The sequence below is a fragment of the Petaurus breviceps genome, unplaced genomic scaffold, assembly GCF_028583685.1.
Source record: "Petaurus breviceps papuanus isolate PSGF00001 unplaced genomic scaffold, PetGlider_PUasm1.0 79, whole genome shotgun sequence".
Lineage (NCBI taxonomy): Eukaryota > Metazoa > Chordata > Mammalia > Diprotodontia > Petauridae > Petaurus > Petaurus breviceps.
In genome coordinates this window covers 23,247,483-23,269,559 of record NW_027186523.1, presented here as the reverse complement: position 1 = coordinate 23,269,559, position 22,077 = coordinate 23,247,483, and the positions used below count along the sequence as shown (strand labels likewise).

The following is a 22,077-nucleotide window of genomic DNA, read 5'->3' as shown; positions in this document are numbered from 1 at the left end:
TGAGGGTGTATATATTTTACCTTTGTTTCTACTCCATAGTATGATTGATTAATGCTAAAATTAAAAAAAAAAAAAGAAATCGGAAGCCTCAATTGAATGGATGTTAACCTCAAGCTCAAATTTAGCCTTATCTATACCATATTCATTCATTAAATTCAAAGAAGGTTTAATAAGTATTGTGGTAGGAGAAGTATTTACTAGCATCCCCCAGCCTATAGGTAAAACTAGTTCAAAAACTATTGAAACTCTCCTCAGATACAGGAAAGCTACCTTCAACTGAATCAACACTGTAATCTTAGTGGATGAGACTTTCCCTGCTCTGAATGTACTTTCTCTGGATGAAAAAGTAAACTTCTCTTTGTTAACTATTAAATGGACTACAAGTATCACATTTCATTCTTATCTGGAACCTGAGGGACCATCCTGACCTCAAGCATTAGCCTATTACATGTGCCTACTATTTATAAATGATAATAAGAGCTGACTTTTATTTAGGGCTTTAATTTCCAAGGAGCTAGGCATATCTCGTTTCATCTTCATAATAACCCTTAGGAGGTAGGTGCTAATATTATCACTATTTTACAGGTGAGGAAACTGAAGCTTAGAAAGTTAAAGTGATTAACCCAGAGTCCCGCAACAGTTAGTCAATAAGTAACTATTAAGCACTTACTATCTGCCAGGTACTATACTTAGATCTGGGGAATAAAATGAAAGGCAAAAATATTGCCTTCAAGGACCTCATATTCTAATGGAGGAGATAATATGCAAATAACTATGAAGATGCAAGACATGTATCTATCAAGTATCAATGAGAGGTGATCTCAGAGAGAAAGCAGTAGCAGCATGTGAGTAGAGATCTGAGCGTAGGCCTTCCTTAGACCTAGTCCAGCTCTTTATCCAATATCTCTACTATCTCTCCACCACTAGAAACTAGAATAGGGGCTGAGGAAATGATACCAGTGCCATGAAGTAGACTATGCCATGAAGGAGTTTACATTCTACTAGGGAGGATAAAGAAGACTCAAGGATGAGCATATGCAAGGTAATATCAGATAGGAGAAAGCATTAGCAACTCGAGGAACCTGAAAAGTCAAAGTAAAAGGTGGGCCCTTAGTTGATCTTTGAGGGAAATTAGGAATTTTAAAAGGCAGAGATGAGTAAGGAAAACAGCCTGAACAAGGGCAAAGAGGGTAGAGATGGAAAACTGAGTTCTGGTAACAGCTAATAGGCTGGTATGACCGGAATGTAGAGTCCTTGAATGGAGGATAATGTGAAATAAGTCTATAAATGTAAATGAAGCCAGATTATAAAGAGCTTTAAATTCCAGACTTAGATTTTTATATTTTATCCTAGAAGCAGTAAAATGCTAGACAAACTTGGATACTTAAGAATATTAATTTGGCATCAGTGTGGCAAGGTGGATTATAGATGGAAGTTGGAAAGGGGAGCTTAATAAGGAAACTTTTACAAGAGTCCATTTGAGACATGATGTGTAACCAAACTGGGAGTGGAATTAAGGATGCTAATGCTATTGTGGAGATCATTCACTGGTTCATTCACTCATTTATTGAACAAACAACTTTGGAATGTTTAACACATGCATCCACCAGAAACTGAAAATCAGCATCAATGGCAAGGAAGACAATGATGTGTCTTCATGCTGTGGGAATGAATATGTTAACTTAGATAAATAATTACATTTTTAAGCTTCCATTTTGTAACTAAGTAGTTATCATGTAAACTGCTTTTCTCTGTTATGAAGTAAGAAGCAGAATAGGAAGAAAAAGTCATGAAAGTTAGAATGGTACTCAAGGTGAGATGAACAGTTAAAACAAATAAAAATTAATAATAGGGCAGTTGAAAAAGCATCTGTAAATGATGTTGAAGAGATGTCTCCTGGCACTGAGTAGCTCTGCTGTGTGCCATTAACTCCTAAGATGTCTCCTCTATGTATTCAGACCTAATCTCTCTCAAGCAATCCCCCAGGTTCTCTGAAGAAAAACACAATGGAAACATGATTGCAATATTCTAATTTTACTCAGGGAAACAGTTCACAGCAACTGGATTAATTATGTTGGGTTCTTTTAGACAAAGTCTCTTGTCTTTAGAGTTGATCAGTATTTGTAATTGCATGTTTTCTTAAACTTGTTTTCTCCAAGTGGGAATTCCAAGTGGGAAAAAAATGAAAAATCCAGACTAATAGTCTTTTGTAATTTTGTGCATTGTCATTTTTCAACTGTACTGATGATAAAATTATTTCAAAAAGTTAAAAAAAGTAAATAAAATTAAAATTATTTAAAGCTAAATATTATTTATTTAACTCTTGTTCATTTTGCCTTATAGTAGTTAGGATAAGCATAGACAGGTGACCAGAATGAAGACTGGTAGAATTTATGCACATAAGTATATAACAGAGGGCTGCAAGTCTAATGAAATTCTGAAAAGGAGTTAACTATATCCTCCAAATGAATCAGCATTCCTTTATTCAGAGTAGCATAAATGCATAGGGTAGGCATACAGGGGAACAACAAAAATACTTTGGGAAATATGACTCAAGATTAAGAAATAAAAAGAGTACTCAAAAGCATTGTTCAGGAATACATTCAAGGGACTCTGAACATGGCATCACTGAAAAAAAGATTACACACAAAAAAAATTAACTTAATCTGTTTTAACAGAAAGGAAATGACTCATTGTGGACATAAGATTCATTTAAAAACCATCTGTCTATGTATAATCATATTATTGGCTACATGGAACAAAGGTCAAAATTAACATGAAATTGGGGGGGGGGGGGAGATGAGATGATACCACATGAAGCTGTAAGAGTTCTCCAAACTTCAAAAAGAGAAAAATGATAAATGGATAAAAATAAAAGATGTTGACTCTGATTATTGTGTCTGAGCACCAAAGAAGGATTATTGCTTCTGATCACTGGGCAAGGATATTTATGACCTTGGGACATCCATCAAATCTGAAGTCCTTTGTCCACATGGGTGAAGCTTTTTATGCCCTTAAGAGGTTTCATTTCAATACAGCCAGAGGTCATCAGGAATCTAGTCAAAAAGTCACACTAATCTTGACCCTTATTCCCTGGTCCAGTCAAGTCACAGGGACAGCTTCATTATCTTTCATGGAAAAAAAAAATAAAGCCTAGCCTAGCTCATCTGGTTGGAGGAGGGGAACTCTGGTAGAAAGTGATCCTATCACATCTGCTTACTTTCTCATCTCTATAGAATTTTCATGAGAATGGGCTACACATATAATTAGGGTGTCCTTGATGAAAATATAAGAAGGCAACTGGTAGACTTTTGCCTAGAATTCTTTATACTAGACAAAATCTCTCTGGTTACACATAGAGAAAAGCTTCTACTGGGATTTTTGTTTGTTTGTTTGCTGTTAATGGCAAAATTACAACAACAAAAAAATTGTCTGTAAACCAAACCTTCCAAAGTGCCTCTGTGAAAGGTAGGATTCCATGTTAGATGTTACCACGGATATAACTTTGTTTAATGATTCTCTGATTACTGATATCCAGATAAGTATATAAAGAAGGCATTCATGTGCTCATGAAAGGTTCTTGCCACTCTTGTGGAAACTATCCTCTATTAGGACTTCTATGTTGGTAAGTTCTCCAGATGCTCCTCTCTTTAAATAACAGTGTGCTTGATTTTATCAGTCTGAATTCTACAGAAATTCCTCACCAAGATCCAGTGTCATTTCAAAGAGATTAGCCAAGAAGTCCACATAGGAAAAACAAAATTCATGGAGTTATACAAAGAGATGCAGTGATACGGACAATTTTGTTTTTGTTTTTGTGTTTTTTGGTCAATCAATCACTATTAAGCAACTACTATGTGCTAGGCACTGTGCCAAATACTGGAGATAAAAATTAAAGGGGGCAAGACAGTTTCCTCTTTTCAAGGAGCTTACAGTATAATGGAGGAGACAACATACAAACAAATATGTTTGAAGATATTTAAAAGAAGGAAGCACTGGAATTAAAAGGGGTTGGAAAAGACTTCCTGTTGAAGGTACAATTTTTGTTAAGACTTAAAAGAAGCCAGGGAAATAGGTATGGAGTGGAAGAGGGAGACTGTTCTAGGCGCAGAGAACAGAGAAAATGCCCAGAGCCAAGAGATAGAGTGTCTCATTTGAGGAATAGCCAGCAGGCCAGTATCACTGGAATGAATACACGTTGGGGAGTAAAGTGTAAGAAGACCAACAAGGCAGGAGAGGGTTAGTTTGTGAAGGGCTTTGAATGCCAAATGGAGCATTTTGTGTTTGCTCTTAGAGGCAATAAGAAGTCACTGAAGTTTACTGAGTAAAGAGGTAACAGACTTGAGGCAGGTAGGCATGAGGTGTAGAGGGCCTGTGCTAGAGCCATGGCAGTGTTAGAGGAGAGAAAAGGAGTTACATAGGAGAGATGTTTCAGAGGCAAATTCACAGACCTTGGCAATAGATTGGATATGGGATGGGGTTGGGGGTAGTGAGAGATAGTGAGATATTAAAAAAAAAATTAGTGAAAATCCAGGATAGATGTCCTGGGAATAAACTATTGCCCTCTATTCTAATAGTTAAGGCAAGAGTTGGAGAAGAAAGAAAATTGTGAGCCAGGCATCAAACTCATTGAGGAAGGGAGGGAAGTGACCTGGAAGGTCTGTTAAAAAAAAATCTAGGGGTGCCTAGGTGGCCGTGGACTCAGGAGGAACTGAGTTCAAATTTGGCCTCAGACAATTAACACTTACTAGCCATGTGACCTTGGGCAAATCATTTAACCCCAATTGCCCTGCCTTCCCCCCTCCAAAAAGCAAAAAAAAAAAAATCTACCAGAATTTTGATTGGATAGTGTAGATGAATAACATGAACTTTGTCAACCTAAAAAAGTTCATTCTAAGAAAGTTTGAGTTCATGCCTCATTTGAAAATGAGCTCCCTTTGGGTTAGGTTGCATGGTTTATATACCCTTTCAACAGGGGCTGATGTCACCCCTTCATCATTTCACCCCTAGGCAGAGAAAATATCTCCATACCAGATCACTCCCTGCCTTGGTTCACCTAGACAAAAGAAATTATCTCCACCCAAACTTGAAATAGAACACAAAGGACTTCCCCATTTCAGATTAAACTCATTGTAAACTTGGGTGGGGTTTGACCTGGATGAGGAGAGTCAATGCAATCTCATCAGTAATGTCCTTCTGAAGAAAAACCAAACTTAAAGTTTGGACTATGGAAGAAGGCCAGGGGGAAACTCTGAAACTCTCCAAGATATTGGTTATTAATAATTATTTTTCACAACTTCAAAGGAAGAAAGGTTTTTGAGTGAAGGAGGAAGAGGGAGAATCTGAAAGTGGCAATGAGGAGCTAGAAATATTCCAACTCCCCTACCTCAACTAGTGAGCAATAAGTACATATATCCTGGACAGTTACTACAGATGTGCAATGGCCAGGCCAAAATACAAATGTTGGAAAAAATACGACTAGATCAAACTTGAGAAAGAGTTCTGAATTCTCTATGATCACTCATATGATTGTTATATAACTCTCAGAAAAAAAAAAAAACTAGAACTTCTTGTTCACGTTGTCTAATAAAATGAACCAACTTTGGTCCCATTATCCTATTGTAAGTCTTTCTCAATAATTCTGAAGTAGTTGCTAAGGACCCCTCCCCTTGCTGCCAGTCTACTCCTACCAAGTGGAACCAGGACTTCAATACCTCTCACATTCACAAGGTTGCCTCTGGGCATAGGCTTCTCCAACTTGGGAGAGATACTTGTCATCTAAAATAGAAAAGGACAAACAGAAAAGAGGAAGTCCAAAACCCAGGTTTGGGATATCCTAGACGGAATTCTGCTATGTGCTCATGGCTGAATGGTGGTCAGGATTGGGGATAGGGCAAGACACCCTGCTCCTAGCCATCAAAGGAATTGGCTTGAAGTAGCACTAATATGATCTGAAAGGGGTGTAGGGTGTGTTCAGGGAGGACTGGTACCTCTGGTGTGATGGCTACCAAGACTTTTTGAGAGCTGCTTTCCACTTGTCGTGTTCACCTGTTCCATATAACTCTCACTTGTAGTATGTGCAGTGGCCATACCCCAGGAAACCATTTTGGCAGACAGGCTAAACCAGGTCAAGGGTAATCAAGGAGTCTCAAACCTGATAGTGAGTAAGGGGGGTCTCTACCCCAAGTATGTGAAAACTTCCCCTGGTAGAATGGGCAGATGAGAACAATTTGTTTCAATGGCCATGGAGGCAGCCGAAGCAGGTGCTGTGAAGCACTTAGAGCTTGGTTAGACATGGAGACACCAAGGTCATCCACTGAATCTTGAGCCATCACCAGCTGTCTTGATTCTGTCCTGCTACTAGACTGTGATGACTCTGGACCACAAAGGCTATGCAAATCTCTGACTGAATCCAAGTTCTCCAGTCCACTGGACCTGGCATCATCCATGTTCTGGAATCTGACACCTTGAATGTGAAGTCTGACACCCTTGAACAGGACACAGAGAGGCAGGGACAGCTCTATGCCCCTTGCCAGAAAGAAGCACTTTCAGAAGCTGTGACCTTAGCCCTTTTCCCCAAAGGAATTTGGGTCCCATTTGTTTGAGGGGGGAATGATGAGGTACAATCTCTGGGAACCCTCTTGATCTCTGATTGAATCTTCCCATTTGATGAGGCATTTGCCTGAGGCTACAAGCCCTCCCACCCTTGATTGTCCCAAACCCTCCATTGTCTCATCTCCTGGTATCCTCCAGCTACTTCCGACCCTGAATCTCTCATCAATGGAGTCTGACCTCATTTGACTCCTCCTAAAGACCCTCCCCAAACTCCTCCCCTATACCACCCCTAGATTCCTCCCACAACCATTCTGTATATAAGACCCCATCTTGCCTCCATGAGGTATGAGAGCACCTGAGAATTATCTAGCTCGGGCTTACTCTGTATCAGATGATTCTGGACCACTTGTCCAGTATAAGCATCACAGATACTGAGGCTCCTTAAGAGTGTACCCAATATGGCAAATCTCTAATAAATATTGCTTTTCTTTGGCTGAGAGAAGACTTGAGTTGAATTCATTTGGCAGGACCCAGTATGTTGGTATTTTGGGGTCTTCTTCACATCATCTTTAGCTCATCATGAAACTTGCTGTTATCCTTTGTGTGATTTATATTTTGATTCTTCAGCATATTTTATAACCATATAGCATAATTGAAGAAGAGTTTTAATTTCTGAGCATCTTTGAGGTCATTTTAAGTGCTTTAGAACTTCCTTAATGGAAATCAACTTCTTATATATCTCCTATCTGTCCAAGATAAAAATATTGATATACCAGTTATATAGGTCATCTCCAACTTCACTTGTTTTTTTAATTCACAGAACGTAATAAAAAAAAATGGATAAAGGAGTAGACATTGACAATGTCTATTGCTAATTCCCATAAAAGGAAAATTTAACCAACTGAAGCAAGTGCTAAAATATGAGCCCAAAAGAACCCAGAAATGATATCAGCCAGCAAACACTTTGTCTTGCCAAGGAGAGATATATGGGAGCTAAAGGCAATTCTGTTTCAGAATACAAATTCATCCTAGATCATAGTGGAAGATTAAGTATAGTATTGTCTGAAAACAACAAGAAAAAAAATGATCAAGAAAAGGGAATTTAATGAAAGCTTGATGTGAGACCCAATCAAAGTAGACCATCCTGAAAACATTTAAATATATGGTGACATACTTTAGATAAATGTAAATAAGATAAATTCAAATAGAAATAGGAGGCCCTAATTTACACATAAGTATCCCTGTGCATCACACATTGACTTAGAAAACCATATGTTCACTTCTTTCTTTCTTATTAATATATCAGCACATTGATATCATATAGGAACTACATTTAATCTGGTTGAGGTCACCCTTGGGGAGTGTTGCTGGCCTCAGGTGGTGTTTGACACTTTTGTTTTAGGAAATGAGAAGGGATTGATCATCTTGAGAAATTAATATTGGAAAAGAACAATTAAAATGAGGATAATAAGTCCACTGGTAATGTAGTTAAAAAAAAAGTAGGAATACAGAAGGGCATGAAAGGATGTAAAAAAAAAAGGCATAAATGTAAAAGGGAAGCAAAGCGAGTTAAAAAGAAGCTTTGGAGGACCAGGTTTAATTTACATAAATATAGATGAGGCAGAAATTAAGGAGGAAATTGATTTAGGATCCATCCTCCTGATCAATAAAGAAAGATAGCTTATAAAGTCATGAATTTTGTTTAACACTCAATTAGTATATTCAAAAGATTACAACAAGTAGATGAAAAGTGTTTGAAAAATGATCATAGATACGAATTATGTCTTGGCAAGCACCAGATTTTTGAATATGCAAAAGAAATGTAAAAGAGAAAAGTGATAAGATTATGACATGTATGTAATAAGAGAAGTGATGAAAGGGTAGTTGGAAAGTGTAGAGATTCTAATAACATCTTGGGTGGGAAAGGGCAGGTGTCAGCAATCATAAGTGACCTATAAAAGTAGATAGTTCAATAGTCTGTATATTTCGACCGCAATATTCTAGTATTTTTCTAGAAACTTTTCCTTCCTCCCCTCCAAAGCACACATGCACCCCACATACATTAGAGACCTTGTAGAGGAAGCTGTGATGAATTGAATGGAAAGCTGGCCTCAGAATCAGGATACATGTGGGTTTAAATTCTGTCTCTGACAAAAACTGGGGCTGACCCCTGAACAAATTCTCTGGGCAGCTTTCTAAGAGTACAAGTTATAGAGTATGATCAAAGGATATAAACAGGAAGTTTTGAGATAAAGATATTAAAGCTATCTATAGTGATATGAAAATTGCTCTAAATCACTATTGATGAGAGAAATACAATGAAAATAACTTAGATGTACCACTTCATACCTATCAGAAATGGCTAATGCTGGAGGGGTTGTGGGAAAAATAGATACACTCATGAACTTCTGGTGGAGTAGTAAACTGATCCAACAATTCTGGAGAACAATTTGGAATTATGTCTAAAATGCTGTTTGACTAATGACTAAATTATGACTAAAATGCCTTTGACTCAGCAATACTATCATTAGGTCTATATCACAATGAGATTGAAGAAAAAGGAAAGGGAAATCTATATGCAAAAATATTTATAGCAGTCTTTTTTTTTTGGTGGTGACAAAGAACTGGAAATCAAAGGGATGCTTATCAATTAGGGAATGGCTGAATAAACTGTGACATATGATTGTGATGAGGTACAGCTATAAGAAAGAATAAGGGTGTGTTTCAGAAAAGCATGGCAAGAACTCTATAACCTGGTGAAAAGTGAAAAGAGAGAAAAACCCAGATCATTGAGTGCCGTAATAGCACTGTTGTAATGATGGTCAGCTGTGAAGGACTTGGCTACTCTGATCAATACAGTGATCCACACAATTTCATAGAATTCATGATGAAAAAATGCTGTCCATCTGCAAAGAGAGAACTGATGAACTCTGAGTACAAGTTGAAGTATAATTTTCTCACTTTATTTTTCTTACTTTAAAAAAATAAGTCTAAAAAGTAAATGTATTTTGTATGATTTCATATGTAAATTTTGGGGGGGAGGTTATTGGGATTAAGTGACTTGCCCAAGGTCACACAGCTACTAAGTGTCTGAGGCCTGATTTGAACTTAGGTCCTCCTGTCTCCAGGACTGGTGCTCTATCCACAGCACCACCTAGCTGCCCATGTAATTGATATTATATTGCTTGCCTTCTCAGTGGAAATGGGAGGGAGGGAATTTGGAACTTAGACTTTAAAAAGAAATAAATAATAAAGAAAATATTAAAGAAAAACAAGTCAACATGCAAAGTAAAACAAAACATAGTAGAGGGCATTGGTAGAGAAAGCTTTCTCAATTGGGAATTCTCTATAGGAATGAAATCACAGATTGGATCCTTATCCTGATGGATCTCAGACCATATTTTTCCTTCTAAATTAAGTCTACCATGTCTCTTTTCCTAAACAGGAGCTATCTTCTTTGACTTGTTTTCTTTCTCTACCTCTGGTTAACTCAGATTACCTTTATCTGTTTTCTTTTGCTTCCCTCTTTCCTCACTTACTGGAAATACATCTTATTTTCTCATCATTTTTTCCTGACCACTGTCTCCCAGCTACTTCCTTGCCACCTGATTTACATCTAATAACTGATGCTCACCATACCTCTGTCCAAACTTAGGGATGAAATGGAGGTCTCTGGAAATCCAAAGTCCCTCTGGGTCACCATTATTTTTGCTGATCGTGCAGTTCTACTTTTTGCTGCACTAGGATGTGCATGGGGTTTTAACTATCCACTGCCTCCTTCACTTCCTGGATTGAGCTGCTTTATCAGCTGCCAATCTTGCATTCACTCAGAAAAATGAAAAAAAAATCAAAACTTTTATTTCAGGTTCACAAAATATATTCCTGACAAAGATGAAGTACATGCATTATTATCACCATTTAAAGCCTTTTCAAAACTATCCTCCTCCCACCTTTCCAGTCTTATACTTTACTCCCATCCACATACTCTACCAACCAATGCTATTGCCTTGGACAAAGCACTCCATCTCCTCCTACTGGGCAGTTTCACTGACTGTTCCCCCACACCTGCAACTCCCTACCTCCTTATCAATCAGCACCAATCAGTAAGTATTATTTAAGTGCTAACTCTGTGCCAGGCATTGTGCTAAGTGCTACAGGCAGAAAGGAAGGGCAAAGACAGTCCCTGCTTTCGGAGCCCACAATCTAAGAGGAGGCAACTTTCAAAGAAACATGTATAAACAAGATACATAGAGCTTAAATTGAATATTCAATAGATAGTATACACTAGCACTAAGGGAGATTAGGAAAGACTTTTTACAGAAGGTAGAATTTTAGCTAAGACTTGCAGGAAGTCAGGGAAGCTAGGAGGTGAAGATGAGGAGGGAGAGTGTTTCAGGCATGAGAGATACAAGTGCAGGAACAGAAGGAGCCCAATATTATTGCATGGCAGAGTACTTGGGGGAGGGAGGATGGAGGGCAGAGGAAGTAACAAGACTGGAAAGATAGCAAGGGCTCAAGGTTATAGAGGGCTTGAAAAGCCAAACAAAGGATTTTTTCATGTGATCCAGGAGTCAATAGAGAGCCTCCAGAGTTGATAGAATAAGGGCATGACATGTTCAGATAAATTTGACAGCCAAGAAGAGGATTAACTATAATGGGGAGAGACTTGAGTCAAGCACACTTACTAACAGGCTATTGAAATAGTCAAAGTGTAAAGTGATGTATTTGCATCAGTGTTGTGGAAAGGAGTCATGTACAAGAGATATTACAAAGATATAATTGGCAACTGATTAGATATGTGGGGTAAGAGTGAGGAATTGAGGATGACACCAAAGTTGTGAGCCTGGGTAATTGGGACCATAGTTGCACCCTCCGTGGTGAAAGGGAAGTTAGAAAGAGAGGAAGGTTTGGGGTGAAAGATAATGAGTTTAGTTTTGGACATGCTGAGTTTAAGACATCTACATGATAGCCAGTTTGAGATGTGCAGTAGGAAGTTGGAAATTACGAGACTGGAGATCAGTAGAGAAGTTAGGTCTGGATAAGTAGATATGATTATTATCTACATAGAAGTGATCATTGAAATCATGGGACCTGATGAGAATACCAAGGGAAAAAATATAGAGGGAGAAAAGAAGAGGGCCCAAGACAATGCCTTTGGGTGTACCCATGGCTAGTGAGTATGACCCAGATAAAGATCCAGTAAAGGAGACTGAGAAAAAGCAATCAGGTCTGAGAAGAAGGAGAGAGTAGCTTCCTGAAAACCTAGAATAAAGAGTATCAAGGATGAGAGGGCAATGTCAAATAATGCAGAGAGGTTAAGAAGGATGAGAACTGAGAGAAGATCATTAGATTTTGCAATTAATACATCATTAATAATTTTAGATAAAGCAGCTTCAGTTGAATGATAAAATTAGAAGCCAGGCTAAAGAGTTAAGAATAAAGTTATCAGAAAGGAAGTGGAGGCATCAACTGTAGACAACTTTCTCAAGGAATTGAACCAGAAGGCGGAGAAGAGATAAAAGATGATCGCTAACAAGGGGGGATAGAGTTTTCTGAAGATGGCATTGAGGGGCATGTTTGTAGGTTGTAGGGAAGCAGCCAAGAAGAAAGACTAAGCATAAAAAGATACAGTCTGCTGGAGAATATGGGATGGAATGGGATCACATACAAAGAGACACTGAGAGGCCACTTCTTTCTGTGAGACAGGGGTGGAGGAGGAGAACGTGGCATAAATTGAGATGAATGCCTTCAATCTTTTCAGTGAAGTGTGAGGAAAGGTCCTTAGCTGAGGTGATAGTTGGGAGTGGCGGGGGGAGTCATGGGAGGTTTGAGTTGGTATAAAAAGGCTTGGAAAAGCCATTGTGTTAAATGGGATAGGTAAGTGTAAAAGAATTATTTTGTTACAGGGAGACTGCACTTGAGATTATGTAAAGTTAATTTGTACTTAGCTTTTTGGTTTTCTCCAGCTCTATTCAGCAGCACTTTTGGAGGAACAAAAGGCAGTAAATAAGAGCAGTAATTGAGGTTTGGGAGGGAAAGATCATCAAAAAGATAAAGAAGTCAAGGACTTAATAGAAGGAGAAAGTGAAGAGCTGAACTAGTTTGCCAGAGGGGTTAAGATAGGGAAGAAAGGAGAGAGTAGCCTGTGGAGAAGGCATGGGAAGAAAACTGGGAATAGAGAGATTGAAGGTCATAGGGTGAAGAACAATGTTCAGGTTTTCCAGTAAGAGGGAGAGGTGGAATGACATAAGATGGTAATCAGATTTCATGACCATGGAAGAGGTACATTTGTGTGCGATGGCACGATCAAGGGTATGGCCAAATGTATGTGTCGCTAAGGTGAAGTGGAAATTAGTACATTGAGGAAGTGGCACGTTAGGATTTTTGAAAGAGTATCAATATGTATGTTGAAGTCCACTAGTCTGAGGGCAGAAGCTGAAGAGAGAAAGTCTATGAACTAGGCATTGACCTCACTGAAGAAGGAAAGTAAGTCTTTTAAAAGCTGGTAAACAACAGCCAGGAGAAACTTGATGGGGTAATTAAATATGGGTAGATTGAACCTGAAAGGAAGACACTCATCTTTTTTTGTTTCTTTTTCAGTTACAATCTCATCTTATTGTAAGGAACTTTTCCCAACCCCATTTCTCCTTAGTGTCTCCCATCTGAGGTTATCTCTAATGTGTCTTGTGAATATTTTATTTGTACTTGTTTGCCTGTGTTCTGTCTCATTAGATTGTGAACTCCTTGAGGGCAAGAATTGTTTTTGCCTTTCTTTGTTATTACCTTTGGCAGACCACCTGGCTCATGATATGCTCTTAATAAATGTTTCTTTTTGACAGAGCAAGACATGGAGGCTCAGAAAGGGTAAGTGATTTTCCCAAAGTAACTTAGAAATAAATATTGGAAGCACTGGCTCCAGTGTCGGGATGACCTGGGGATCAAATCCAGGTGCAGATACTTAGCACCACACCCAGAAATAGCTGGCCATGTAACCTTGAGCAAGTTACTTAACCCCAATTGCTTTAAAATAAAAAAATAAATAAATATTGGAACTGAGATTTGGACACATGTATCCTGACTCCCTATCTACCTCATCAATGCTTCATCAACCTAGATTACAAAAATGAGATAAAAGCATAATATTTAAATTCTTTTTTCTTTCTGAATGTGGTCATTTTGAACCAATAGTCATATGTCTGTGTTTATAGATTTTAAAGATAGTGAAGTTTCTTTGGTTTTCTATTGTAGTTGTTTAGTGTGGTAGTTGTTGTTTAGTGTTTAATGTGATATTTATTATTATTTGTACTCTAGGGGCAAGAATTGTACAAGAAAAAGTTTCAATTTCTTGATTAGGAAAGGTATTTAGGAAATTAATTAATCAGGAAAGCTAAAATTGTGCAAGTATTCTATGCTATTTAGAAACTGATCATGGTAGAAGGAACACTGGATTTGGAATCAGAAAAAACTAAGTTCAAATCCTGGCTCTAGGATCACAGAATGTGGAAGGGATTGTGGAGATCACCATCCCTCCACCCAACCCAGTAGCTGTATAAATGGTGAAACTCAACTCTAGAGAGAGTGACTTGCTTGAAGCAGTAGGGCATATAGGAAGTAAATTGTAGAATCTGTATTCAGACTCATGTCCCACAACACCAAGGTAAGAGCTTCTACACTAAATTGCAGCTTCTTCAGGCAAATCACTCTACCTTTTGGAGATTCAGTTTGCTAGCCTGTAAATTAGGAATTCTAAGTCATGCTACCCATTTTAAAATATATATTTTTTTCTTTTTGCCAAGGCATTTTGCAAAGCATAAAATTGAATATGGCTGCTAGATATTATCATGACAATGATGTTGATGAGTATTGAATAATGGGAAGTTACCAGTCTGTTAAATGCTTTGTAATTGTGATGAAACCTTTGCTAAGTATTAGTACTTCGCCATTACAACTCAACCACAAATTATAGTCATTCTTTCCTTTTAAAAATGTTTTATGAATTTGACAGACATCAACAAACATGAACATTTCCTTATGTTATAGGGGTTGGACCTTATGGATCATGTGTATATCTGAATTCCTCAGGCAACTTCAGGGACATGTGTGTCCTGGTGCTGAAGAACATACACGTTTTGTAAGATGCAGCAAATCCTGGGTGGTCCTTTGGTCCTTCCTTTGCCCCATGAGAGCAGCAGTGGGGTCTTGTGCTGCATCAATTAAAAAGGAGAAACAGTTCTGGTCCACTCTTCCTTGGATTCTTCCATGTGGCAAACAGCTTTCCCTTAATGGGCTTCCCTTTAGGGGGTGTGGGAGGATTAGCACCCTTTCTTTTCTCTCACCTTGGCCCCATAGTGGCTGCGGTCCAGTGACTGAACCACAAACTCCAGATGGCTGTGTCTAGTCTTAGAGGAAATATTGCAAGTAGGTCATTTGGTCAAAGTTGTTGGTACCATGGGAAGATTTTGAATTTTAGATGATGACCACTGATTGGAAGAAACTCAATATCTGTTCCAGCTTGTCAGAAAACAAGGACCTGGAAGGGATTTTTGGAGACTACAGAATTGAAGTGAAATAAAAAATGTCTATTCAGCAGTTCCTCAAACTGTTTTATGCCCAGATGGTTTTAAATCTCAAGGTACTGGGAGACTTTGGTAATCCTTTAAGTCATTCTATCCTATTTTGAATATCTGCCAGTGCACCTTTGTGAATCTTGTTGTTTAGTATTTCATTTGTGTAGAGAAAATTATTGTTGTGCATGGCCAGTCATTTTCAGTCATGTCTGACTCTTGGTGACCCGATTTGGGGTTTTCTTGCCAAAGATACTGTAGTGTTTTGCCATTTTCTTCTCTAGCTCATTTTACAGATGGGGACACTGAGGCAAACAGGGTTAAGCAACCTGCCCAGGGTCACACATCAAGGTAGTGTCTGAATCCAGATTTGAAATCAGGAAGACAAGTTTTCCTAACTCCAAGCCCAGTGTTCTATCCACCACGCCATCTAGCTGCCTGGAGAAAATAATTAGCAATCCTATTTATACTGCATATTGAGTACCTTTTTACTTTCTTCTATTGAGCAAACCCTAGACCAAAGAAAAATCAAAGCCTCAAGTAATTTTCCCCAGGGTATGGGTGTAAAGAATCAAAGAAAATATCAGAAAAAAGAGTCAGACTCCTTTTTGGAGAGATCAGGTTTCCTTAGTATTGCAATATAAGATTGGGTCCAGAGCAGAAGGTTCCCTTCAGTGGACAAGGAGAGGACACAGAGCTCTATAATCTTGGACCCAGAAACAATTGTTTGCTGCCTCACTTATACAAATAAAAATGGAAAAAAAAAAGATTAGGTATGACACCATGAATCTCAGATAAAACAATATATTAACATACACACACAAACACATATATATATATATATCAACACACATATACGTACACACATACTTATATATGTGCATTTGTGTATGTATGCATGGATATAGATATATGTATATATATACACATATGTGTATATTTAGATGCCTGTGTGTGTGTGTGTGTGTGTGTGTGTGTGTGTGTGTAGATGGTGCAGTGGATAGGGTGCCAAACCTAGGGTCAGGAAACCTGAATTCAAATCCGGTCTCAGATACTTACTATTTGTGTGATCCTGAGCAAGTCACTTAATCTTGTTTGCCTCAGTCTTCTCATCTGTAAAGTGAACTGGAGAAGGAAATGGCCACACACACACACACACACATCCCCTGAGAATCTCTGAGATTCTTTGTCTTTTTTTAATTCCTACTACAATGTTTGTTTTTGTTTTACAAGGAAACCAATTCCCCTATTTTAATAAAATAAGCATATAACTACTAAACTTTAATGATCAAGCAGGACTTCATTGAGTTTTCTAAAATGAAGCAAAATAACTCATCTAAATGCACTGTGAAGGAGCACTAATACAGTGGAAAGCACAATGGAGACCATATCAGAATACCTGAATTTGCCACTTTGGGTCAACTTAACCTCTCTGTGCCTCAGTTTCTTCACTCTGAGTAGTGGGGATAATAATTCTTGTACTACCTAATTCAAAGAGTTGCTCTAAGGATCAAATGCTTGATATGCCAATTAATAAATCAGTTAGTCAAGTCCTTTGACTCCCAATCTGGTAATCTTTCCATTGCTTCCCTAAAAAAGAGAACATTTTCACTGAGGATTCCCATTAAATAGTAGGTGCAGATTTTTTTTTTTTTTGGTGAGGAAAGGGTAGTAATTAGAGAAGAATCTGTACCAAATCAGTGATTTCATCAACACAAGCAACTACTGAGGATCTTCTTCTTATTACCTGTCTACTATACCATGCTACCTCTCAAGAACTGGGGAATGGTAATTTTTTATCAGGTGATCACTGGTACCTTATAATGTAAAGTGACCTGGAAGTCTTCTCACATGCTGAAAGGATTTCCTTAGGAGGATCTCTGTATGGACACAGATAAGAATTACTCAGGATGAGAAGGCCTGGATATATTATGATATGTACCCTCTGGAGGACATACCTGTACTGACAATATCATAGAGTCATTGAAGTATCCCTAAAGTGGGAGAGGGGACCCAGCAGAACATAAATCTCTGAAAATGACTAAGCTGCTGGTCTGAAAGAGGAAGAGATTTGCCCACAGTTATGTGGCTAAAAATATAAGATCTAGTTTGTGAATCTAAGTCTTTAGAAGTTATGTTCATTCACATTTTGTTCATTATTCATACTTTGGAATTACAATGTGAATAATATTCATCTTCAAAAAGAGATGAATAGAAATGTTGAACTATTCGGGAAATATTAAGATATCAGAAGAATATAGGTCTGTGTTCCTACTTTACTAAAATTTCCAAGTTCTTGACTATAAACTAAGTTGCATATGGCCAAAAAAATAAATCACATAGCCTGCAATAACTTTGCATAATTTTCCAGCAACAGCATAAAAATACTAGTTTCCATGTGGCTGTAAATTTCCACACCATCATGTGTTATGCATTTTCCCATTTTCCCCCACTGAATATTATAAGTTAAATTTTTCTAACCACAATTCTGATCTCAGGATGGTTAAATGTAAGGGTTCATTCATAGACCACAGATGTTTTGCTTACTGACATAAATGTGAAAGTCAAGCTTTTCTTTTGTAGTATTACTATCTATCTCAAACTTATTAAAATGGTAGGCAATATTGTACATTGGGAAAAGCATGCTGGTTCTGGAGTCAGGGAGTCTGGATTCAAATTCTGCCTCTCCTACTTGCTACGTATCATTTAATGACATGGTTAAGACATTTAATTTGCCTTGGTCTCAGTTCTCAATCTGCAAAATGAGTGAGTTGGACCACATAGTTTGAAGTCTGTAATTCTTTTTTTTTTTTCCTGGTTTAAGTCAGTCTCTTCTTTTATTGGCTTTTTAAAAAATGTGATTAGTACTCTGACATGTAGAATCGATACATCAAGGCCACAACAAGTGCAGAGATTGCTGGGATCACCCAACTGGTCCACCAACTGCTATTATTATCAAGAGTAGCAATGAGAGTATCTGAAGGTTTCTTTATTTTGTGTCTGTCATCTGGATGAAGTTCCCCAATGATATACGTCTTGGATAATTCTCGGGCATTTGTGGCATGCCCAACATCCTCAAAGTTTTCAGTTGCATCAGCTCCAGCTTGCTCTCTCAGAACTTCTTCTCCACCAGGATGCTCCTCCAGGAATTTGGTCAGATCGTAGACTTTGTAGTGCAGGGTGAGCCAGGTGCTCTTGCTGTGGTTGTGCTTCTGGATCTCCTCCAGCGTGTAGTACTTCACTGTCTGTTCCGACTGTTCTGCCATCGCAGCCCACAGAGAGATCCTGCAGTGTTTCAGGGGAGCAACAGTTCAGCCCGAAGTCTATAATTCTATATTGTTTATCTTTGAAGACACCAAAGCAGAATAGGTGACCACCATAAGAGAAACACAAACAAAATAGTGTAAATGCTCCCCAGAAGGAAGAATGGAAAGATCACTTCTGTCTAAGAAGTGTAAATGCTGGGGGAAGGGAAGAAGAGGTTTGAGGGGGAGGAAGGGAAGAAATTAAGAAAGGTTGCATGGGGGGGATAATATTTATGTTGGACCTCAAGAGGCGAGTATTTATGTAGACAGAGATGAGGAGAGAGCATCCTTGAGAAGGAAACACCATGAATAAAAATATGGAACTAGGAAAGCACTGGGTTGTTTGGAAACAGATAAGAGTCTAATCTAATTTGACTGGGTTATCACTACATCTTAGGCTCTAGCATGAGATTGACAAATGTAGCTTGGGATCATATCATAAGAGAAAAGTTAAAGTGTTTGTGCTTTATTCAGTCAGCAGTAAGGAGTCACTGAAAGGTTTGGGGAGCAGTACTTTGATCAAAGTTAGGTTTCAGAAAGATTGGTCTGGCCAGAAATATAAAATAGATTGGAGATGGTGAGACATTTGAATGTGGGAACCCAGTTAGGAAGCTATTATAAGAGTCTAGGTGACAAGGAAAGAGGGTTTGAATCTTTTTTTCAAATTGAGGAACAGCAGTTTTTAGTAACAGAGTTGAAGAAAAAGAAAAGAAGAGAAGAGAAAAAAGAAAAGGAAAGGAAAGGAAAAGAGGGTCATTGAGGCATTTCAAATGCATAGAAGGGAGAAAAAGGAAGATCAGAAGGAAACATAGACAAACAGGACAGCTGTGAAAGTTACAAGTTGAATTTATTATTTATTTAAAAATAAAGGTTATCTGTGTGCTAGAAATTCAGTTTCATGCACAGTTCTCCACTCCCTGCCCCCCCCCATACTTTGTATTTGGAAATGCTCACTTTATCCAGTGTTTGTCAAGTTCAGAATAAAAAATAAATTTTTAAAAATAATATGCCATTAATCTTGGTACTCATGATGAGAGCCAGTGACTAGATTCACTTACAAGAGCCCTTCTGATAAGCATTTGATGCTGAAACCCATACTAAGTGAGTGATATCCATAACACTACTTCTAGAACAGACCTTTGATACTTTAAGCTACCATCACCAGGAAGAGTTCAAATGAAGAGTTACAGTGAAATCAAGCAGCTACTTGATGTAGAAATAAAACCAGTCATGAAACTCTCAGATCTGATAAGATTCTTGCCAATACAGCCAAACCTTGAAATGCAGGCAACTCAAATGGCTTCCTGGAAGCCTCCAGAGCACAGGAAAGAACAACAATACTAATGATAACAATAAGTTAATACTCATATATTGCTTATTATGTGCCAGGTTCTGGGCTAAGCACTTTACAAATATCATCTCATTTGATCCTCACAACCCTGGGAGATAGCTCCTATTATTATCCCCATTTTATAGTTTGGGAAATGAAGACAAAGAGAGGCTAAGTGACTTGCCCAGGGCCACACAGCTAGTATGTATTTGAGGCCATATTTGAACTCCAGTCTTCCTGACTTCAGGCCTGCTGCCCTATGTTATGCCACCTAACAGATGTAGTCCGATGTGGTTTTTGTTGTTGATTTTTCTGTTTTTTTTAAATATACAGAATAAAACAAGCATTTTCATAATATATTAAAATAAAAAAGATGATTGTACATGTAACTGCAAATCTACTATGCATAATGTATTATTCCTTTTAAATATATAATAAATTTGTCATGTACATTTTTCTTTTTTTTATTGAAATTAATCTATATGTGCTTCTATTTATGAGTTCTTTCTCTAGATGCAGATAGTGTCTTTCTTCATGTGCCCTTTGAAAACAAAGCCAATACAGGGGGAACTTTATATTCCATTACTATCACAGGTACTTATAATAGACAAGGTAGGATTGTAAAATGATCCAACCATTTTGGAGAGCAATCTGGAATTATACCCAAAGAGTTATTAAACTACCTATTCCCTGTGATCCAGCAATACCACTACTCGGTCTATTTCCAAAGATGCTTAGGGGAAAAGCAAAAAAAAAAATGTTTATGGCAGCTCTTATTGTGGCAGCAAAGAACTGAAAATTGAGGGGATAGTCCATCAATAGGAGAATGACTGAACAAGTTGTGCTATATGATTTTTATGGAATACTACTGTACTATAAGAAATGATGAGTTCAATGATTTTAGAAAAAAAAACATGCAAAGATTTGTGTGAAATAATGAAGAACAAAATGAGCAGAACCAAGAGAACAATGTATACAGTAACAGCAATATTGTTTTAAGAATGACTTTGACCCAATGTTTTAAAAATAACATCGTTTTGTTTTAGAATATGCTTTGCATTCTAGTATACCAGACAAATAGAAATAGAATCATGTCCTAAGTAGAGTGGTGAAACTCAGACAAGGACTTGAGGATGCTCCAATTAACCAAAGAATGAATCAAAAAGAGTTCTAGCTTATAACAAATTTTACCCTATGGTAGATAGTGTTATAATCAGGTCTCAAAATTAATTGAATACTTCTCAAGTTCACATAATCAGGTCTCAAAATTAATTGAATACTTCTCAAGTTCAATGGAATACACATATAGAATATTATGAGAAAGCAAATGATTATCAGAAAACAAAAATAAAGCTGAAAATTGACCTCTTTGGATAAAAAAGCAATAGGGAATGGTAGAAAATCACAGAAAAAGGAGGTTTTCTTTATATACCCCAGTCTATTGCTGTCCTTTCTGGATAAGTAAATTTCCATAGTATTAACCTACTTCCATGTGTAAAGGGATCATTTTCAGCTTTTATTCATAGCAAAGTCTGAAGTATGATTGGAACCTTAAAAAAAAAGGTTAATCTTCTTAGTGAGTTAATCTGCTGTGGTCTCTGGTACACGGGCATGGTTGGCAACTTTACAAAAAGGGGTTTCATTTCATCTTGGAAGAGGCAGCTTGTTCCCTTTGCCAGACTCCCAGCACACTTTTTTTGGTTCTGGGGTCTTTCCTATGCTGGAATGTTCTGAAGGTTGTTTTTTTTGTTCTCAAAAAGCACATAGATATTTGAAAAATTAAAATGTAAGCGAAGCTTCAATGTGTTGGGAAGAGTCCAGCCAATGCCATTTCCAATAGCTGCTCTTTCAGAAAAGTCACTGGATTTATATTTCCACATTGAGACAATGGCAACACTGGCAAAGAATAAAACTTGATCTCTTTTCAAGAACCTCACATAGCTCCAAAGTCAATGAGTATTTCCCCTGGACATACAAGCATGTATGTGATTGAGAACGATGGGGCTTCCTCACAGACATTTACCATATGTTATATTTACATTGATAAGCAGATGTCCAAAACTCAATCTGGATCTCTGCACTACTTATTTCTATTTTTTTCAAACTGTGGTATATCTTCTAGATAAATAGGTATGAACAATATAAAAAAATCAGTTCCAGGCATTTTGAGTTTCTAAAAAGGTGTGCTGAAGATACTCAAATTGCCATGAATCTCTCATTAACCTTTAACAGGAATTATATTTGGTGGGGATACAACTTTACTCTGGAGTAGTTTCTCCCTTCTCTTCACCCCCCCCCATAAACTCCCCCCTCTCTCCATATA

The 22,077-nt window shown here is 37.7% G+C and overlaps 1 protein-coding gene across 1 annotated transcript; it reads right to left on the bottom strand.

Moving 5' to 3' along the window:
* Window positions 1-17,917: 17,917 nt before the first annotated feature.
* LOC138175762 (cytochrome b5-like) lies at window positions 17,918-18,402 on the bottom strand. Its single transcript, XM_069106226.1, has one exon. It carries the CDS (start codon window positions 18,383-18,385, stop codon window positions 17,981-17,983), a length of 405 nt encoding a protein of 134 aa, XP_068962327.1. The 5' UTR covers window positions 18,386-18,402; the 3' UTR covers window positions 17,918-17,980.
* Window positions 18,403-22,077: the final 3,675 nt, after the last annotated feature.

Coding starts and splice junctions, on each gene's coding strand:
- LOC138175762 (XM_069106226.1), bottom strand. CDS start 18,385: ATGGCAGAACAGTCGGAACAGACAGTGAAGTACTACACGCTGGAGGAG.